Raw genomic sequence first — 20,013 nt, forward strand, 5'->3', positions numbered from 1 at the left:
TATTTAGAATTGTCAGAAACGCATCGCAAATGATAAAAATCTATATACATTGACATAGGGACATTATTTTACGCAAGTAATCCAATGTAAAACTGTCAACAAAACAGTGATCCTGCTGTTGTTCTGATCTTATGGTGATCAAAGGAGTTCCCAAAGGACCACTGTGACTGTTGATAAAGACATTTTAGTATGATTATATTATAATAATTTATATTTTATTATTACATAATATATAATAATCGACTAGAATTAGGCAGTAGTAGCTTAGTACTTAAGGTGCTCAACTTGTAATCAGAAGGTTATCAGTTCTAGACCCACCACCAGTCAGCTGCCACTGTTGCTACCTGGGCAAGGCCTTCTAACCCTCAATTGCTCAAGTTGTATTCAGACATAATTGTAAGTCTCTTTGGATAAAAGCACAATATAAATGTACAATAATAATATTATTACTATATATAATATATATTTATATTATATATTCATTATATATTATAAGTAAACAATCACCTAATAATGTGATCCCAGCACAAAATGTGCTCTGACACAAAAATCCCAATATGTACACGACACTGCAACACACATGCAACTAACGAAATTCTAATATACACAGTAAACATATATAAGATGACCTACTGTTCCTTTGCTAGCCAGTATCACCGTGACTACAATACACCAAACAAGAAAGAAGCAATCTGACCAAATAGAATTTCTAAGAAGAAGCTGATATGTGAGAAACAAAATAAGGGCCTAATTGAAAGTGTGAAGGACTCAAGAGCCCAAAGAAATAATAAAGGCAGAGAGAAGATAAAGGACAGAGCAGACAGCTTTAGGATATGTTTGCTATTGTGATAAAGCACCTGTCTTTGCGCCGCATTACTTGAATTAACAAAAGAACAGCAGCTTCTGGGATCTCTGTGGATTTGTACAAAACACCTCTCATGCACACATTTAAGTTTTGCATGAAACATAATTACTGAATTTTCTCAAAGAAGTGCAATTTGTGATTCTTTATTATAACGATTTGGATTTGTTATTAATCCACGAAGATCAACTCCTGAAGAAGTAAAAAAGATTCAGGTCTGAAGAACAAAAGGGGTCTAATTGAACTGGGAACTGACGCATTTTGTATATTTCCACAGTGTTTATGATGTATTACAATTAGGGATAGATTTGGTTTTGGGGTGACGTCGGGCACAATGCTTATTTTTTTTATCCATCATAGACGTATAGTGCCTATTTAGAGTACTAATGTGTCTTTTACGCACACTTTCATAGCAGACTATTAAAAAAGAAAAGGTCTTATGTTGTTCGTTTACCTTCTGTCACTGGGTGGCAATATTGCGCTAGTTCAACCTACATTTGGTAGGCAACACCAAATCTGCAAAAGTTTTGTAAAAAAAAAAATAAAAAAAATAAATAAATATATATATATATATATATATATATAATATATCTTCTAACAGGCCAATTGGTCAGATCAGATCAGCTACTAGTAACTCCTGATTAGCTTTACAACACAACGGTCTTTACATCTTGTAACTAGGCCACATCTGAAAAACTACAGAGAATAGGCTACATAGGGTTAACACTGAAAAAGCAGGCCCAATTCAGTTTAGATTTTAGTAGGCTACGGTTCCTATAACATAACGGTATGTTCTGTACTACTGTTCATGTAAAACTGCAAAATCTCTGGGACGTGCGTCCCAATGCGAATTAGTCTTTAGGACCAAGAGAGAAAGTGAGCGCACTGCTATAAAGACGGCAGATAACGTTCAAGTCACGTACATTCGTGTACGGAGATCCGACACCCACGAAACGTCCAAGAAATGCAGTAGGTGTGCATAGGTTCAGCCGTAGCCTAAACAAAACGAGTGTCAAAATGCAACATCCTCTACACCGTTTCCGCGCGAAAGGCGGATCGTTGTTATCTGGATGATTTTTCAACCCTTTCTTTGGTAAATTACTTTTTGAAGATACGGACAGCAAACCGGACACTGGACTTTCTAAGACCTCTAGAATTCGCATTGGGAGGGATATAAGACACAAAAATTGCGTGCAGCAGGGCATATGTTTGAACGTCATATCTACTGGGTTTCATAGACTGCGTTCAGCTCCGAAGGTAAGTGCTTGTCTTACCAGTCAGATCACGAACTTGTACAGCAAATGAATGAATGCACCAGTATTACATAAATACATTCTAGCCTCATGTAGCCGGTTAGGTTTAGTTTGCCCAGAATGATTAAAATCATTGTATTAGTATTTGTGTTTGTTATGTATAAATTGGTAGCATTAGCTATTTTACGCGTGTTGCCCCGCTGGATTGTAGATTACCACGGTATGTCTGCGAAGATAATGACAGTATATCTCATTTCTCTTTCTATTTTTATTCTCTGGAACACTGTAAAGTGCGGTTACCATGGACAGCTCCTGTGGTAGCGCCAAATTAGGATTTTCATGACTTCTCACAGCATCTATCCCAGTGCTACCAATAAATTTGCTTTTTTCTTTTCTCTCTCTCTCTCTCTCTCTCTCTCTCTCTCTCTTATACTGAACATATATTTTGGGTTAACAAACATAGATACCAGGAAAATGAATGAATCTGAGTTTTCTGAAATGTACTGGTTTTGAAATGAACTAAAGTTTAGATTCAAATGGACTGGTTTTGGTGCTTTTTTAAAAACATTTTAAAAATTGTTTTTATTTTAAGTAAAATTTCAACATTTCAACATTAAAACATTATTCAAACAGGCTGTTGCATCTTCTTAGCATCTCGAGGTTATTGAATTAACTGCAAGAGATTAATAGTCACTGGTGGGGATATTTTAATACACAGGCAACAAGCACTAAAAATAATTAAAGTATCTGGTCCCATTTCGACCATAACAGATCATAACAATAAGCCTGTGTTGAAATTCCGACTGTGTAAAATCAGTGCTGATGAAGATTCAACACATCGTAAGCCAATGATTACACTATACTGCAGTTACTCATTTTCAGTGTCATACTAAATTATGATCTAACACTTCTGACAGGGCTTAGCTTCACGTGATTGTTCCATGTAATGGCTAATTCTTTTAATTAATTTAGGTGATTACAGTCTATGAACAGTTGCTGTTGGTGAATGTGTTCATTTAAAAAATGTGCCTATTTTATCAATCATTTTCCCCCCCCCAACCTTATATGTATATAGGTATGTATTTTATATCAAGAGAATCAAAACTAACACTCAAGGACCTATTTTATGGGCCCTATTGTCAGTTTTACTGGCTCATTCTAAATTCCAACATCTCCTTTCCCAACACATTAATAACTTTTTTTCTGCAGAACAGGAAGCTGGAAAGTTGATTGCCATTACGCTGTGATCCAATCTCCAAATGTTTAGCTTTCCCCATAGTAAAAAAGCATCTAATTGGTCACACAGAAATTAACAAGAAGCTGAGGTCTGTTAATATGTTTATCAGGACCTGCAGAGGAAGACCCACAGCTGTGGACCTGATAAGGCATACATTTACAAGTGTTCTCAGGACTCAATCCAGTGGAGCTCTTACCACTGTTTTACTGAACTGGCATTTCTAGTTAATTATGGGACCCTGCACTCTTATTTGGGAAGCTGTAGACTCATGGTCAGCATCAAGAAAAATATTATTGTAGTATTGGGCTTCATCCTCAAGATTGCTATTAAATATATTTGTATCCTTTGTGATATGCCTCTATGCAAAATCCATTATGTGATGAAAAGTGCAGCTTTTCAAAACTAAAGATTTGGACGCACATTTTTACGGTGTACTGCATTCTTAATAAGGGATGTGTGCATTATGCATTAGGGACCTCAGCAATGACCATCTCTCATCTTGGATAAAGGGTTTTCCTGCTGAGATCAGCAGAAAAGTGTGTGTAAATTCCAGGGAGCTTGGCCATGCGCCTGCTGATGGTTTGGTGATGTTATGCCCAGAATCAGTGGCTCAGGGGTGCATGACAGTGTAGTCTGAGCAGCTAGCATTTACATAACTGGAAAACTATTCCTAGATCTCTATAAAAATTCTAAACAGGAAATGGAGGAGGCATGTCAGGCACCTACGTGATGACTAGGAGTGGGACATTCATTGCAATATTTTTGAGGGTTTGCTGATCTATTTTAAAAAGGTTGCCTATTAAAATATTTTTGGTGACTGTTTTGTTATTTTACAAAGCAAATAGTTTATCCTGTGAGGGAGACATTTTAGGTATCAGTTCTAGTTTTTCTTTTGAATGAGTTTCTTTTAAGGCATGGGAAAAATGCATCATAAGTCTGGATCTGGACCACCATCTGTTGCGTGTGCGTGGTATTACAACATGTGGGAAGTGCTAAACCATGCCATGATATGCTTCATAGAAACACAATAACTCATGTAATGCATGCAATCCTAAATTATTAGCATACTTATACATTCACATAGCATACTGTGAAAAACTTCCATTATTGAAATGTAATAATTATTATGTAGTCATCAGTCAGAGCTTCATAACTGGTGAGAATATGTTGGCAATATTTTTAAATACATGCATTTAGGTATAGATAATGGATCATTTTTCTTATCTCTTAATTTAAAGAATTTAAATTTAATTTAAACATTTTTAATAAAAACACAGTTAACAGAGCTAATGCAGTGTTTCCCATTACTCGGTGATTGAGAATTTGAAAATCAGATATTAAAGTCAAATTTTTGAGCATATTCCCTATTCTTTTGATAACGACCTAGTTTTCATAAAATAGCTGCCTTAAAGTGGAGGATGTACGTGGCAATGCAGCCCTCTCCGGATTGTGGCAGTGGTTTGTGATTAGATATGAATGGCTATGATAAACCTTTGTGAGTAAACGTGGAAATGGAAAGATATGACATCACATTTGTTTCTAATACAGGAAGGAAAGAGGCAATGGTTCCACCTCATGCCTCCTCAGCATCACTCCTGAGGCAAACCAGCAACAGGAGTATCATCATTCACTAGGCCAGGATGGAAGCTGGGCTCAGGGCAGGACTGTGGGCAGGAGAGGAGAAAGACCCTCCTGGTCAGCGGAAGCCATCGCCAATGGGAGACCCAGGCCCTGAGCATTACCAGCGCAACGGCCTCATCAACACTCACGGCATAGTGGTGGAGACCAAGGACGGCTTGGTACCTGTGTATTCTGCCCCACACTATCAGAGCCACATGGCAGTCAATCTCTCCCCCCAACAGGCGAGCCAGGATGGCAGTGGGTCTTGTGTTGGGGGGCACCACCCCCAGCTGCTCAACCCCAGTGCCCTGCCACAGGCGATGGACTCCTTCTTCAGGCCTAACCTCATCATGTACCCGGAAGGTCCGCTGAGAGCATGGGGGGAGTGCAGCGACTGCTGTGAGACCACCTTCATCGAGGACATGGCTCCAGCCTCATCTGCTGCTGCCGTCACTAAAGATGGGATCATGGTCGCTGACAGCAAGTTCCTGGACTTGTCTGTGGAGGATGCCAAGATTCACACTCTCTCCTATGATGTGGATGAAGATGATGAATTTCAAGAATTGGAGGTAAGAGTAGGACATTTATCATGCGTAGCATGAGGCAGTGCCAAGCATGTTAGTGGCTGCAGTACATATGCTTTCCAAAGCCCCACTATTTTTCCTGCTTTAAAATGCTATTTATCCTGTATGCAGGTATTTTATGCGAATTGTAGTTTATTGTTATTCATTTCACACTATCCAGTCATATGGAGCATGTTTCTCAAGTTCTTTCCACATGACTGGCTGTGAGTGTGTGAGTGTGTGTGTGTGTGTGTGTGTGTGTGTGTGTGTGTGTGTGTGTGTGTGTGTGCATTTAGTGGGGGAAGTGCTTGTTGGAAGGCAGACAGGAGAGGGTGTGAGTGGAGTGGCAGTATGGACAGTCAGTCTCCTGCTGTGTGCCGCCTGGCTTCGCCACCTGTTCTGAGGTGACAGAGCAGTTTGTGTGGATCCCTGTGATGCGACCATAATGTTGAGACAGGAGGAGAACATGCAGATGTGTTGGGGGGCCTAGTTAGTAGTCTTTTCATTTAATCAAACAACCTCTGAGAAACCTTGAGCTGATGTCCAAAAAGCAGCAAGAGAATCTTCATGTGAAGTTCTACCTAGTATAGACAGTCATACAGTCATAAAATAATTATACAATATTGAAATATTATAAGAAAAAAATTTGTAATTGTTCCTTTTACTTTATATTGTGCCCATAATTAACACTTTTTAGTGCCCTTTTTTGTATTGTAAAAATGGCTTTTACACAACTACATAGTATGAATGTGGGGCAAATAAAGTCTTATATAGTGAAATTTAATAATATAATATAATGCACATATATTGACATAACACTACCTACAACTGTCTATATATATATATATATATATATATATATATATATATATATATATATATATATATATATATATTTTTTTTTTAATTCCTTTGAATTATGAGCTAGGGCTATCAGTTTTTTGCAAACATTTTCAAGAAAATCTAACCTTTAAATAAAACATCACCATGTACCCTTTGAAGAACTAAAGCCAGTGCACAACTGCCTTAGGCAACCAAAACTGTTTAGGTTTAACCAAGTAAATATGAAGGAGTATTCATGACTCATTGTTGCCTCAGTAAGACATACTGCACTTTGTCCTCCTGCTGAATGCACTACACTATTACAGACACAGAAAGTCGTTCATTATCCCTCCCAGTACTGATAAGCCCCTTGCACCATTCTAACTATATTAACCATTTAGGATGTGTTCAGACCTTCTGTTAAAACTATACTTTTGAAACTCATTTTGGTACCCAATTAGTAGAGCAGTTGACTTGCGTATTATGCAGCCACACTCTTCAGGTTGTTGTGGCCCCTCCCCTTTCCACGCCTTCCACCATGTGACATGCAGTGCTGAATACGTTGTAATGGTTAGCCCGCCAGAGAATGCAGTTTATAAATGAGAGGTCTGAGAACGCATGCAGAGGTTGTTCAGTGCTGCTGGACCTCGGTGAGGAAATCATTCTGATGATCATTTTTTGTTTTTTTTACCTGCTTATACATAGACAAATCACGATAGAACTCCAATTTGATAATTGGAAACAAACACCAAAATTCTTTTGTGGGAATTGGCTTCATATTAGGAATAAATGAACAATATTGTTGGTTGGAAAATGTGCCATGTGTTTTGTACTTTGGAATTTATGTTGCATGAGTCAATCCAAAATGAGGTGTCAGTATGAAAGGCAATGGATTAGTGTGTTAGGGTTAATTTAGACTGGCTTTGCAAACCTGTTGCTGTAATGAAGCAAATATACATCATACCTATATAACAGAAGCCCCTGTTCCTTAGCATTCTAATGATGAATATGTTTTATTAAATATTTATCAGGTTGCTATTGGCGGTTACATTTTATCTCATTTGGGGTGCAGACTAGTTGACATTGCTGTCCATGAATATGCATCACACTGAATTTCAGAAATTCATCAAATGCAATAAGCTTAAGGGTCTTACATTCTGAATGAAGAGGATGAAAATGCATTACATTTTTAACTATGTACATATGATTTGTTTATCTTTGATCTGCTGTTTCACTGATGCATGTTCCATTATCTTTTTGCGTGCAAGTGTGTGTGTGTATGTGTATGTAGGTGTACAATCCCCCACACCGTTACTAGTCTTCAGTCTTTCTATCTCCACAACACCTACACTATTGCAACTGAGTTTCCATAACACATTTTAGAGGGACAGAGTGTATTAAAACTAAAAGATTTATGTTGCCATGACACACGAGGCTCCGAATCATTGCAATGGGGTGTTTTATAAGAGAGGGAGAGACTGCAAAATGGAATCACATGACAAAGGGAGAGAGTGAGAGAAAAAACATTGTCATCAAGTGTGGTGCAGTATGTCCCTATCCATGACCATATTCAGAAGAGCATGCTGGTGCAAACTTATGGCAAGAGATGTGTATTGTCCCTCTGCACACCCACAATAAAGGGAAAATAACACTATAACAAAATAAAACACTTCACAGATCCATGACCTATACAACAATACTCTCTCACCAAAACACATGGTTTGCAAATATGTGACATAATCATTAAATCTGCTGTCTTTCTCTATGAACAAAAGGCACGATGTGTTGTTTGTTTGATCAGTTTGTCATCAACACCAGGTATAATCCTTCCTGTTTGGTCCATCTGCATGACATATTCAGTTTTCGTTAACCTTCAGCACTCTAATATTGTATGCAAATGTCTGATATTGCTGACTGTGTTATCTTTATATCAAGACCATTTCAGGATGTTTAGTGACAGTAATTCTCAAAGTAGATTACACTCATATTCAAAAATAGATTATCTTTCCCTTTCTCCAGAACCATACTTTTCAATTAGGCTGGCACCCACTGCCATTTGAATGGCAAATCATGCTATTGTTCTGGAGGAGTAATATATCACATGGGAATTTTATATACTTCAGGCAATAACACAAATTGCACTATAGCATAAACATATCTTGAAATATGGGAGGCACAAACGTGTTGTTCACCATGGTGACCAATTCAAAACATGTCAATGGGAAACTTCAGAAATAGAATAGATAACAGACACTAGAGGTCATATTGCCAAATAGGCTGTCCTTCTGAACTGGCTGGGTCTTTCCCTTGGTTTGGAAAGACGAGGCTGGAACTCATTGTAGAAAGATTGTAGTTTGCCCTCCATACCTTGTCTGATTCGCTTAGCATTTAGAGTTTCCTTCAAATGTCTTTCCGCAGAGTGAGTACTCGAGCGACTCAGAGAGCGAGGACAACTTCCTCACGATGCCCCCGCGCGACCACCTGGGCCTGAGCGTCTTTTCCATGTTGTGCTGCTTCTGGCCCCTTGGCATTGCAGCCTTCTACCTGTCACATGAGGTAACGAGCCGTCATCCACCCAGCTCCTTATCAATTTCCATCGCCTCCCGATGCTGAATTCGTCCGGCCTCGGGTGGCTGCTATATGCTATGTTAACAAAATTGTCAAGATTCCTGTACAAGGTAACTGTGTTTTGTTTTAAATCGGAGATGTGTAGGGCAAAGATGAAATCCTTTGAGAACTCGCACTCCCGTGTAAAGGCATGGAGATAAACGCATACATCGCGGTGCCTATTTTGTGAACCTAGCTCCACACTGAGCCGATGAGTATATTGGAGATAACGGAACGTAGCAATGATTCAGTGCGTCATCAGTGCCACATTCCTAAACACCGCCGACCACGAGAAGTGAGAGGCCATTAGAAGTCTTGGGAATTTCAGAGTCCCATTACTGTGCAACAAGGGATGGTTGCCTCATGATACTTTAGGTCCAGCGTGAAATTACAGAAACTCTACCAAGAGAGTTACACCATCCAGCGGAGAAGTGTCAATGCCAGTGGTACCTAGAGAATTGCGTTTCACGCAGCTTCTTCATTTTATAGATGGTGATACTGCTTTTAAAATGCTTGTAAAACAGATGAATCATAAATATATTATTATTTCAACCCATTCGGAACTGTAAAGTACGCATTTGTGACTTTGGTACATTGGCCAGTCATTGATTCTTCGTTAAATGCTGATGTTAGAAGCAGCTAACAGACCACTACACTTCTCTCTCCTTCTCTTTCTTTCTCTCTCCCTCTGCTCTTTGTCATTCTGCGCATCACGACTCAACACCTACAGCTCTGTAATTCTCCAACTGAAAGGAGAAAAAAGTCCTCCCAGCCTGGCACTGGCAACTAAGCCCACGCCAAAATCAATTCCCAAAAAACCCACTACAAAGTCTCACGTCAAAATCAATTTTGTAAAACCCCACCAAAACAAAGCATCACAGTTATTAAAAAAAAAAACAACCTCAAAAAAACAAAACTGTCCTGAAATTGGAACTAGCTCCTGAGTCATTCAGTAAGGGCTTAGAAGACTCTCAGTCCCTATTCTCAAGATACATGTTTCTGCCCAATACTGTACTTGAATTCATACATACATAAATTTGACAGCCACAATTAAGGATGGGTGCTGTTTACCCATTCTAATACAAGCTTTTTACTGAACATTGAAAAAAAGATATTTAATTTAATCTAAATCAAAGAGAACAGATTTAATAAATGAAAGTTGGTTTAAGCGTGCTTAAATCTTGTTCACCTTGTGTCATAGTTGAGTATTGAAGGTGAACTCTTATCAGGATTGATTGACCTCAAGGTTTTGGTAGAATGTGAGGTGTAGAAAGCTACTTTATGGTTGCTTAACAACCCTGCTGTCAAAGGGGGGGACCTCAAACAGACTTCAAAATGAGAGGCACTTTAGGCCACAGCTTTCAGCTTGATTTCAGTGTATCAACACAGACTTCAAAGGTCCTGCAGCTTATAACTGGTTTCTTTTTTTCACCAAACAATCCATAGAAAACAGATCATAATGACACAGAAGCACCTCGTATTGGGGGGCACTGTGACACGAGATGTCTGTCTGTCTTTATGACCCCCTGCTGTCCTGACTCAAAACAGGATTTCAAGAGTGCCATTATAAACTAAATTGTTTTGGGCTTTTTTCAGCTTTCCCTCTCCAGGCTGAGCGTATTTCTGAACTGCCAAACAGTGCAACCTCAGGGGACTGTCCAGTAATTGCAACAAAATACCAACATTTCCAGCATTACTTTGTTAGCCCACCTGCATGTTTTCTTTATGTGTGACAAACGTATGTATTCAAGGTGAGATTTAATATTCTATGGCACTAGTGACAGCTGGTCTTCCGAAAGTGTTTTCCCCCGTTAGATTCTTGGCCTTATCTCTGAGTTTTAGGCAAACTTCAAGAATTGAAACAGTTCAGCAGTTCATTACTCATGAGCCCTGACTAGAGCAGTGTGGAGTTAAAATGCCATGTATTATGCATTCAGCCCTGTCACAGTGCTTTTCATCTTTTATCTGGGTTGGCCAAGAAGGAAATAGATGGGCAATTCTGTGAAACCCATTCACCTATATATAAAAAAAAACAGGACTTTTTTTTATGAATGGACCAGGATCAATGTTCTGTGAGAGAGGGCAGAGGTAAACAGCTTGCAACAAATCCTTTTCATCACCACCTCTAAGAATGGCAACATATTTTGACTGTTGAAGCCAACTGTAGCCAAGTGAGATATATATACACACACACACACACACACACACACACACACACACACATATGCGTGTCTTTGCAGTAATCCTCAAGCCATTACTCAGTTGGGGAGAAAGAGGCCTTACAAATACTGTTTCCTGTTTTAAAGTCCTGAAACTGACCTGCAACAGTCTGTTTCCACTAAGCCTGTGTGCATAATCTGATTTGTTACTTATAGAGTGCATTCTAACACAAATGGGGCAAGCTCTTTATGTAATATTTTGTCTCAGAGGAGAGCATGTGTGGGCCACTTAAGGCATTATCTCAGAATAAATATGTTCCAAGGACAATGGATGGACACATTTGACAAAGCAGGTTTTACTTATATAAAATATGTATATATGTATATATACAGGCTTTAGTGGGTGTTTCTCATGTTCTTATTCAGTCAGCAGAGATTCACACTTGTATTTCTTTATGCATTCTGTATCTCTTGAAAATCATGTTAGTGTATTGTGTAGTATTGTGTGCATTTCAGTACTATATCATTAAACTAATGCTTAGTCTTGAAGGTGTACTAAAGAATAACCCAACAGCTTGATGGAGCCGTGAAATGCATTTTGCCATTTTCAAGCAAAATCATGTTTACTTTAATTTATCTTTCCCTTGTATCTTCAACTTCACCACTGCACAGTTGTTATTAGGTTTGCTTTGATTTGATATTATTAAGCAGGCATAATGTGAAGACATAAAGCTTAAATTTCCTGTTTGGGCAGAACAATAGTATTGTTAATCATGTTTGCCTTGTAAATGTCTTTATTAGCAGATGGTGAAAAAAAATGTTTTTTTAAAGACAATCACAATTCATAGGCCATCGTGCAGCTTGGGTTTCTTTAACTGAATGCTAAGAAAAGGCCATTTAGAACAGTGTTATATACATTGCTGCACAATTCAAAAAATGTAAAATTCATTATAAAGTCTCACCCTTAGCCTAGCCTAGGTTTGCCTGAGGCATTCATTTGTATTTTTGAAAGAGACAAATCATCCTTTTGGTGTAAACCACATAACAGGCTATGCATACAGACATAGTTACATATCTTTGCCACTAATGCTTCTGACATACTTCCTTATTTGTTTTGTTGTATTTGACAGTATATTTATAGCAGTACCGACCTATTACTTGACAGGCATGCAGGCTTCGTCGTGCTTAAATATTCTGAATGAAATGTCACCATAAATCAGTGAACCGTGAAGCTGAATCAGTGAAACTGTAGTTTTGTATACAGTACCTCTATAAAACTTGTACAAAGTGTGTGCGTGCGGATAGAACGCTTATGAGTTGGGCTTGCTTTATTGCCTGGCCTTAATGTTCCTGTCATAGTATATTAACTCACCTACGGGTTGCTTTTGGAAGGTGAGAGGGGATTGCACTGTGTGTACGTCCCTCATTAGTGGAGACATATTTGATGTTCATCATAACATGCTAATGTTGCTTTGGTTTAAAGCCATGTTACCCTTATGGCAAAATTTCAGCAGCAACAGTTCAAAAGAGAAGAGAATAATGTATGGAAATAAACCTCCATACAGAGAGCAAAATTCCATTTTCTCTCTTCACAAGGAAGGCAACAATTCCATTTTACCTTTACGGAGATGATTCCTTTTATTTAGCTGGATCTCCCAGGCTGTCACCTCCAAGCTCACATGGAAGAATTACTGTCAGTTTTTGTTAAAAGTAGAGATGGTTTAACATTTGCCTCAGAATGGTGCAGCGCAGAGTAAATCTCAGGTTCTGCATGCAGAACACTCTTCTATGGCCAGGTTGGGGAGGATGAGACAAATAAATTATACAATCACTGCTTTTGAATTTTACATTTACATATAATTAGGTTTCAGTCATAAATCTTCTTCATAGCTGTGAAAGGCCTGAAAGGCAGAGATGTTGGTATATAAATTCATTTCTCCTGATAGTTGCTGCCCTGGTCAGGAATAGTTGCCTATGAAACCATCAAGCAATCGTGGTCCCGGAGTGCATTATGTCATGTTTCCAAAGAGTCAGGAACGTTTGAGCGATATGCCAGGAAAGTAAATCGATCACAGAGCTGGATATAACGACTTGCTGGCTTGCCTCTTGGGTTCCAGAGCTACAATTTATGCCTCGGCAGGAAGCATTACACCAATCTTGTTGACTAGGTTTGTATTGCAGGGCTACAGGGGAAGGTCTTTGAGGGAGGAGTGTACCAACAAGGCTTTTGAGCTGGCCGTTGGACTGTTTGCTTTTTAAACAATGTATCACAATAATATCACTGAGAGTTTTATTCAATCAGCTCCTTGGTAATGGAAAGGATGGCTTCTGCCACCCAGATGCTGTTCGAGTGAAAAATAAAGATACATTAGTCTAAAGAGCAGTAGGCTCTGGTATGCACATCAAAGGACCGAAGACTTTGATTTATTAAAATGGCAACCTGGTCATTTGTTTTATTTTAATCTCATTGTTTTAACATGCCAAAACAAAATTAATGTTGAATGACTATTAGCCTCAAACTAATTTTGAAATGGCATCACGTAAACTTGCTGCCTATTCTACCTCAGTAACATAAAGATGTGACCATGAGCCTAAAATCACACTTGCACTGTTTACGCCTGACATGCAGTTCACTGGAGCTCTGTGACCTTGGCTGCAGCTTGCACATTCTCATCACCTACATAACTCTGCATAACTCTGTGTGGGTGAAACAGATTGCATTTTCGAAATGAATTAATTACAAAGCACACACAGAAAAACCACATCCTCCCCCAACTGAGATCACCTTCGGATTTGGTCGGCTATTAGTGTGACAGCTGGTGCCAGACAAATTGGATCTTGTAGCAGAAGCTATGTTTTAAAAATGAGGCTTCAGATATATGTAAATCATCGACATGTAACCATGTGCACTTTCATAATGACTCATAATATATTTCATAATAATAAATGTTTTTTGTAGACCCATGAAGCTGTTAGTATACTTAGTAATTAATTATGTTTTGTTTTACTCAGATACATTTGGAGCTTGTGTTTACTACTGTAAGACTGTAATTTCCTTTGGGATGAATAAAGTTTTTTAATCTATGTTCATGCATAGTGTTGCTAAACCGCAGGTCATCCTGCGCTTTAATTGCTTCTACTGCATGACCCTTATCCTCTTTGTAAACATAGTATGTGCACCATTACACACTGCTTTTTCACTGGGGATTCTGTTCACTGTGGTCACTTCTCTGTGAACCACATGGAGAATGCATGAACGCATGAGCATTTCAGTCGCCCTGTCACGGGTCGCTGTCACGCCAGCGTGCCTGACCAGGGCCCTGGGGCTGGGGATTTGTTTAGTGTGAGTCAGTTATTATCTTTAGGAGTGTGGAGTTGACTTTTCCTTTTCTTCTCTTCCATTTTTCTTTCTGCTTTTTTCTCTGATTCCCTACTCCTCTGCAATGAGCTCTGCAATATACCTTCAGTCGCAAAGTGAAAATTGGGCTGCCTTGACAAAGCGTGAAAATTGTGTGCGTGCGTGTGTGTGTGTGTGAGAGAGAGAGAGAGAGAGAGAGAGAGAGAGAGAGAGAGAGGGAGAGAGAGAGAGGGAGAGAGAGAGAGAGAGGGAGAGAGAGAGCGAGACAGAGAGAGAGAGGGAGAGAGAGAGGGAGAGAGGAGAGAGAGAGAGAGAGAGAGAGAGAGAGAGAGAGAGAGAGAGAGAGAGAGAGAGAGGGGGAAACTGAAACAGAGAATGTGTGTGTTTTAACCTCCTTTTAGCCAGGCTTTCCAGTTGGAATGAAAGCACATAGTAATAATTCTAAAACACAAACATAACATGTTTTACTTATAGTTAACAGACAGTTGAAAGTGGTGATGGGGCAAGAGCTCAAAAATCATAGGATTTCTTTTCGCGATCCTCTTGTGTCTATTTCTCTCAGGTCTGTGATCTTGGCTTTCCATGCCTGCAGTAATAAGATTTGGATGAAGCAGCTACGTTGGGTTTTCATAATATGATTTGATGATGGATGAATGTCATCAGGTTATGCTTACTATGCTGTGGCCTGTTTGATGGCTGGTTGCTCGGGTAAAGATGTAAGCCAAAAGGCAGCAGGCAGGCAGCCTGGCTATTCTCTTGTTGTTATGTAAGAGATCATATAAATAGAAAGAGGAGAAAAATTGGAGAGGTCAAAAAGAGACATTTGTCACTGAGGAAGAGAAACAACATGACAGCAGGGTGTACGTTTAGAACAGGCAGAGACATAAATGAATTCATCAGAAAAAAAGGCCTTAATCTTCAAAGCCTTATAAACCCTTAGGAGAGAACAGAACCATGGCTGTCTAATTATTTATGCAGCCACACTTCACCAGATCCCTCTGTCAGTCAGCTGCTGGAGAGGGCCAATTAATAATTTCACCTGTTTTCTCTTTTTCCTCACTCCCTCAACATCTTTTTTTTTTTTTTACCCTTCTTTTACTCTAATAATATTCTATGCATGCTTGTTTCCTCTTTCTATTCTACCTGGGCATCTACTGATGCATTTCTCTGTTTCCTGTCTATGTTTCTCTGTCCCAACAGACGACTAAAGCAGTGAAGAAAGGGGACTTTCACCAGGCCAGCTCCAGTTCCAGACGAGCTCTCTTCCTGGCTGTGCTGTCCATCACCATTGGGACTGGCATTTATGTGGGCGTGGCCGTGGCCCTTATCGCATACCTCTCCAAGAAAAACCACTGGTAGCCTCGCCCCACCTCCAATCTCTTGGAAGACTGGCCATCAATGTGGATTTACTCTGAGAGCCACTGGAACTGATTAACAATTGACACACTTGACTCCAGCACTTTTATGAATCACATGAAATCACTGAATGGATGCTCATTTGTTAAACATAGTGATTGTTTTGCAGTGTGAAATTATGACTTGTTTTTTGGTACTTACTGTTCATACAGTAGAGAGACTGCACCGAGAGACTATAGAAACCGACACTTTAACATGTATTAATGAGTTGAGGACATCAGTTTAGCTGGTCTTGAGCAGTCCCAAACACTGTACAGTAATCATTGTGCTAATTTAACCCTTTGAACCTTTGGTGTTTTTCTTTTCTTTTGGCCGGTGATGCCGGGGTTTGAGAAACACAGTCTATTTGAGATGCCACAGTGCTTTGAAGTCTTTTTAACAAGAGCTACAATAATATCTTGTGGATTCTATACCACAAGAAGGGGCTTTTTCAAGACACTTTTAAAAAAAATTCAAAGATAAAATGGACACAAAGCCATAAGTGGTCTGTAAGACACTGGATGTCAACTCTTCTGGTCTTGCAGTAGCCTTTTGATCTGAGCGGGCATGTAGATATTTGTAAACCATTCAGTGCTGATGAATCTTCAGTCCTCTGATACCAGGCCCCATGCTTTCAGCTTCAACATGATAAATGATGATTCAGTAGCTGCTTCCACTCTAAGGGTTACATTGTAAATGAGCTCCACCATTTTAGAGATTCCAGCCATCACTTTCCAATTAAATGTAATCGTTTCATTCAAATCTAGTTGTGATCTATGTGACCTTTCTTATGACAAGCTTGATTTTGTACAGCTCAGTGGACTCTTGCACCAAAAAAAAACAGGAGATTAAAGTGAGATATCAATTTTCAGATAAAATGCACAACAGTCTTATATCCAGAAAGGAAACACAAAAACACAGAAATGAATTCAGCTGATATATGTGAGCAGTATGATGTATGTGCCTCTTGCACATACGGTACTGGTTAGCTAGGGAAATCCCAGTCAATTACTATTATTCTGTGCTGTGTGGAGATACATTTTAGAAATACTAGACAAATAAATAGCTTACAATTGGAGCCCAAGTCCAAAGAATATCACAAAAACTGGATTGGATCAGGTGTACTTGGCCCATGTAAGTGCACTCATTAGGACATAAATAACAAAAAAAACCTTCATGTAGATCAGCACTATTACTCTGCACAATATAAATAAGGGTCCAGTCCTATCCAAGCTCATCACAGCTCTACTACAGGCTAAATGACTAATCACCCACACGCACCATGCATATTTCATTTCAACAGAAACATATTCACTGCTTGTCAATAATATTAGCTGGTCCTACCCTGAGCTGGGTCATGCATTTGGACGATGGAGACAGGCATGACGTAGGCCGTGACATCCCCCCTTAAGAGCTGGCAGGGTGGGGTGGGGACCCCGTGGAGAAAGATCAGGGAACGCTGAGGTTTCTCTCTAATTAAGGAAATTGCCATTCAGCCAAAGCAGGATGCTCATCTCGAGGTAATTAGTGAAGCTCTTGGTGTGCCAGCGTGCATGTGTGTGTGTGTGTGTGTGTGTGTGTGTGTGTCTGTGTGTGTGTGTATGTGTATATATGTGCAAGTATAGGATACTTGAAAGAGAGTGAACAAAGCCAGCACTGACTCAATTATAACACGTTCCGTTTTTCCATCACATTTCAGCAGCAGCCCTGGGAGATAAAATGTTGTGTTCTATAGCAAAGATCACTTGCTAGGTCTTTCCTGTCCTCTTTTCAAAGACTCTACAGCCTTAACTCAAAGAGATTCACCATTACAGAAAGAAAATTACTGCACGGTCTTAACTTCCATCAGTAACACAAGCACGTCTTGATTCAGGGTCTGCAGACATCAAATGTTGTTCCAGTGAAATAGACTGATGATACTGGCAGGAACGGGTGAAAGGAGTTATTTATTATAGAAGAGGAACCATTTGCTTTACAATGGATGGCTTTAATTTTTCTTTTTGAAGGCTACCCTTGTTGTGAGCTTTAAAAAACACACAGAAAGCTCCCGTGGAGTGCAGTGAATCCCGGGAGAGAACCATCAAGTTCACACTAAATTCCTGTTCTCTAATGAGGGTTGAGTCACCGGAACTTTAAAACTCTGCCAGCAACGCACCAAAAACAAATGCTTATCAGCGCTGTGTACTTAGGCTGCTCTGCTAACCATTGTAGCAAGACTGCAATTACTTGTCGTTGAGCCATTTTTGAAAAATTGATTTACCATTTGACACTATAGCCTACAGCCTATTAAGCTAACAATAGGCCATATCTTCTTGTTATATGTATGTATATGTTATATTATTTAATATTATATAATACATATGTATATGTATTATTTAATGTGGTAATTTACACAGTATATATATATATATATATATATATATATATATATATATATATATATATATATATACACATATACATACACACACACACACACACACACACACACACACACACACACACACACACACACATATATATATATATATATATATATATATATATATATATATATATATATATATATACACACACACACACACACACACACACACACACACACACACACACACACACACACACACACACAGCATTCTTCGATAGGATTACAATGGGCCTTGAAGTATTGAAGCTACAGTGTCACAGTAAAATTCCGGCCAGGCCATATGCACAACTGCTGGTAGTGACAGTTTTTATTATCTCTTTTGGAAGGGATAGAGAAATAAAACTGATGTTTTGGCTTGCTGTTTGAGTAAAATTTTGATTCTGTTGAGGCAAGGAAAAATGTCAAGGGCCTGTTATCACCATGCACTTATCAATCGCTTCAAAACGCAGATCCCCAAGATACGGGTACAGCATTACTCATATACGAACGGTTTTTACCAACACAGCACCAGTTCAGCTAAAACGACAGAAAGAGTGAGAACGCAGTTAGCTTACTGCACAATTTGTCTTCGTTTGTAAAAAAATAAATAAAATAAAATAAAGAATAAAAAAATAATAATAACCTCGCTGAGACACATTCTGAAGAGACAGGATAATATAAGTGCAGGTTGTTTATGTATAGCACCTCTACGGGTTTTATCCCCCTGTGAAACCGATATATCTGAATAACAAGCAGATTACATGTTCTGACACCATGATTTTTACGTGATGTCAAATGGCTTTCATTTCTGGGACTTGCTTATTATATGCTATTCCTAGGTTTACGGAGTAATGTTGTAGACCCATCTTCAGATTTACAATAATCAGCTGACTACATCGCGCTGTTTGTTCCAGTAGTCCAGCCACAGTGTGTACAATGTAACTTCACAAACATAAAGGATGATTCAAAGGGGAAAAAGACTGGCACTGTTCATCAGAGGCTGGGCATTGTGTTCGGGGATCTAGGCAATGAATCATCATGGCAGTTTTTCACCAGGGTTGTTATTTAGACATGCACGCAAACACGGGCCATGGTACAGCAACGATCTAAAGGGAGTGCTACGTCTTCGATTGACTTAGCATGTCAAATTCCTGCGTGTCTTGAATGGTATTGTATATTTTCAGATATCAATACGACACTGACTGTTGGCACGGTAATGTTTAGTACATTACTTGGTTTTACTAACAAATAAATAAATGGACGACGTATAAAAAATACATAAAGATTATATAAGGATTATTGTTTATCTTCACAGCAGTGTCAGTTTATCTTTACATTTAGGCTACTCAAAACTGATTTTTGTTGCTTTCTTGTTCAGTTATTTTAAACTTCTTTAAATAAGAAATCATATACAGTATTCAGTCGAAAAATATCTGTTTGCATTTGATGACTTTAAAAAAAACACAGGTAACGATGTATGCATAATCTAATACACAACACTGCGTGCACGAGACAGGGGTTTTTGCTTCTGCACATTCAGTCAGTGACAGCAAGTTCCATTTCAACTTTGTTTTGTATGTCTGCAAATAACTTTAAAAATAAATAAATTAAAATAAATGTCCTTAGTGCTTTATATATATATATATATATATATATATATATATATATATATATATATATATATATATATATATATATATCTCACATCAAATGCTCTTGACTGTAACTGT

The 20,013-nt window shown here is 38.7% G+C and overlaps 1 protein-coding gene across 1 annotated transcript; it reads left to right on the forward strand.

Moving 5' to 3' along the window:
* Window positions 1-1,636: 1,636 nt before the first annotated feature.
* On the forward strand, window positions 1,637-16,664 carry LOC113572736 (synapse differentiation-inducing gene protein 1). Its single transcript, XM_027002549.2, has 4 exons — window positions 1,637-2,119; window positions 4,901-5,541; window positions 8,776-8,913; window positions 15,682-16,664. The coding sequence occupies exons 2-4, from the start codon at window positions 4,993-4,995 to the stop codon at window positions 15,838-15,840; spliced, it is 846 nt and encodes a 281-aa protein (XP_026858350.2). The 5' UTR covers window positions 1,637-2,119; window positions 4,901-4,992; the 3' UTR covers window positions 15,841-16,664.
* Window positions 16,665-20,013: the final 3,349 nt, after the last annotated feature.

This window comes from Electrophorus electricus, chromosome 11 (assembly GCF_013358815.1).
Source record: "Electrophorus electricus isolate fEleEle1 chromosome 11, fEleEle1.pri, whole genome shotgun sequence".
Classification (NCBI taxonomy): domain Eukaryota; kingdom Metazoa; phylum Chordata; class Actinopteri; order Gymnotiformes; family Gymnotidae; genus Electrophorus; species Electrophorus electricus.

What these genes read in the sequence shown, in the direction of transcription:
- LOC113572736 (XM_027002549.2), top strand. Translation starts at nt 4,993, where the DNA reads ATGGAAGCTGGGCTCAGGGCAGGACTGTGGGCAGGAGAGGAGAAAGAC. An exon ending in ATGAATTTCAAGAATTGGAG is followed by an intron (nt 5,542 to 8,775) that starts GTAAGAGTAGGA and finishes GTCTTTCCGCAG; the next exon opens with AGTGAGTACTCGAGCGACTC. An exon ending in CCTTCTACCTGTCACATGAG is followed by an intron (nt 8,914 to 15,681) that starts GTAACGAGCCGT and finishes CTGTCCCAACAG; the next exon opens with ACGACTAAAGCAGTGAAGAA.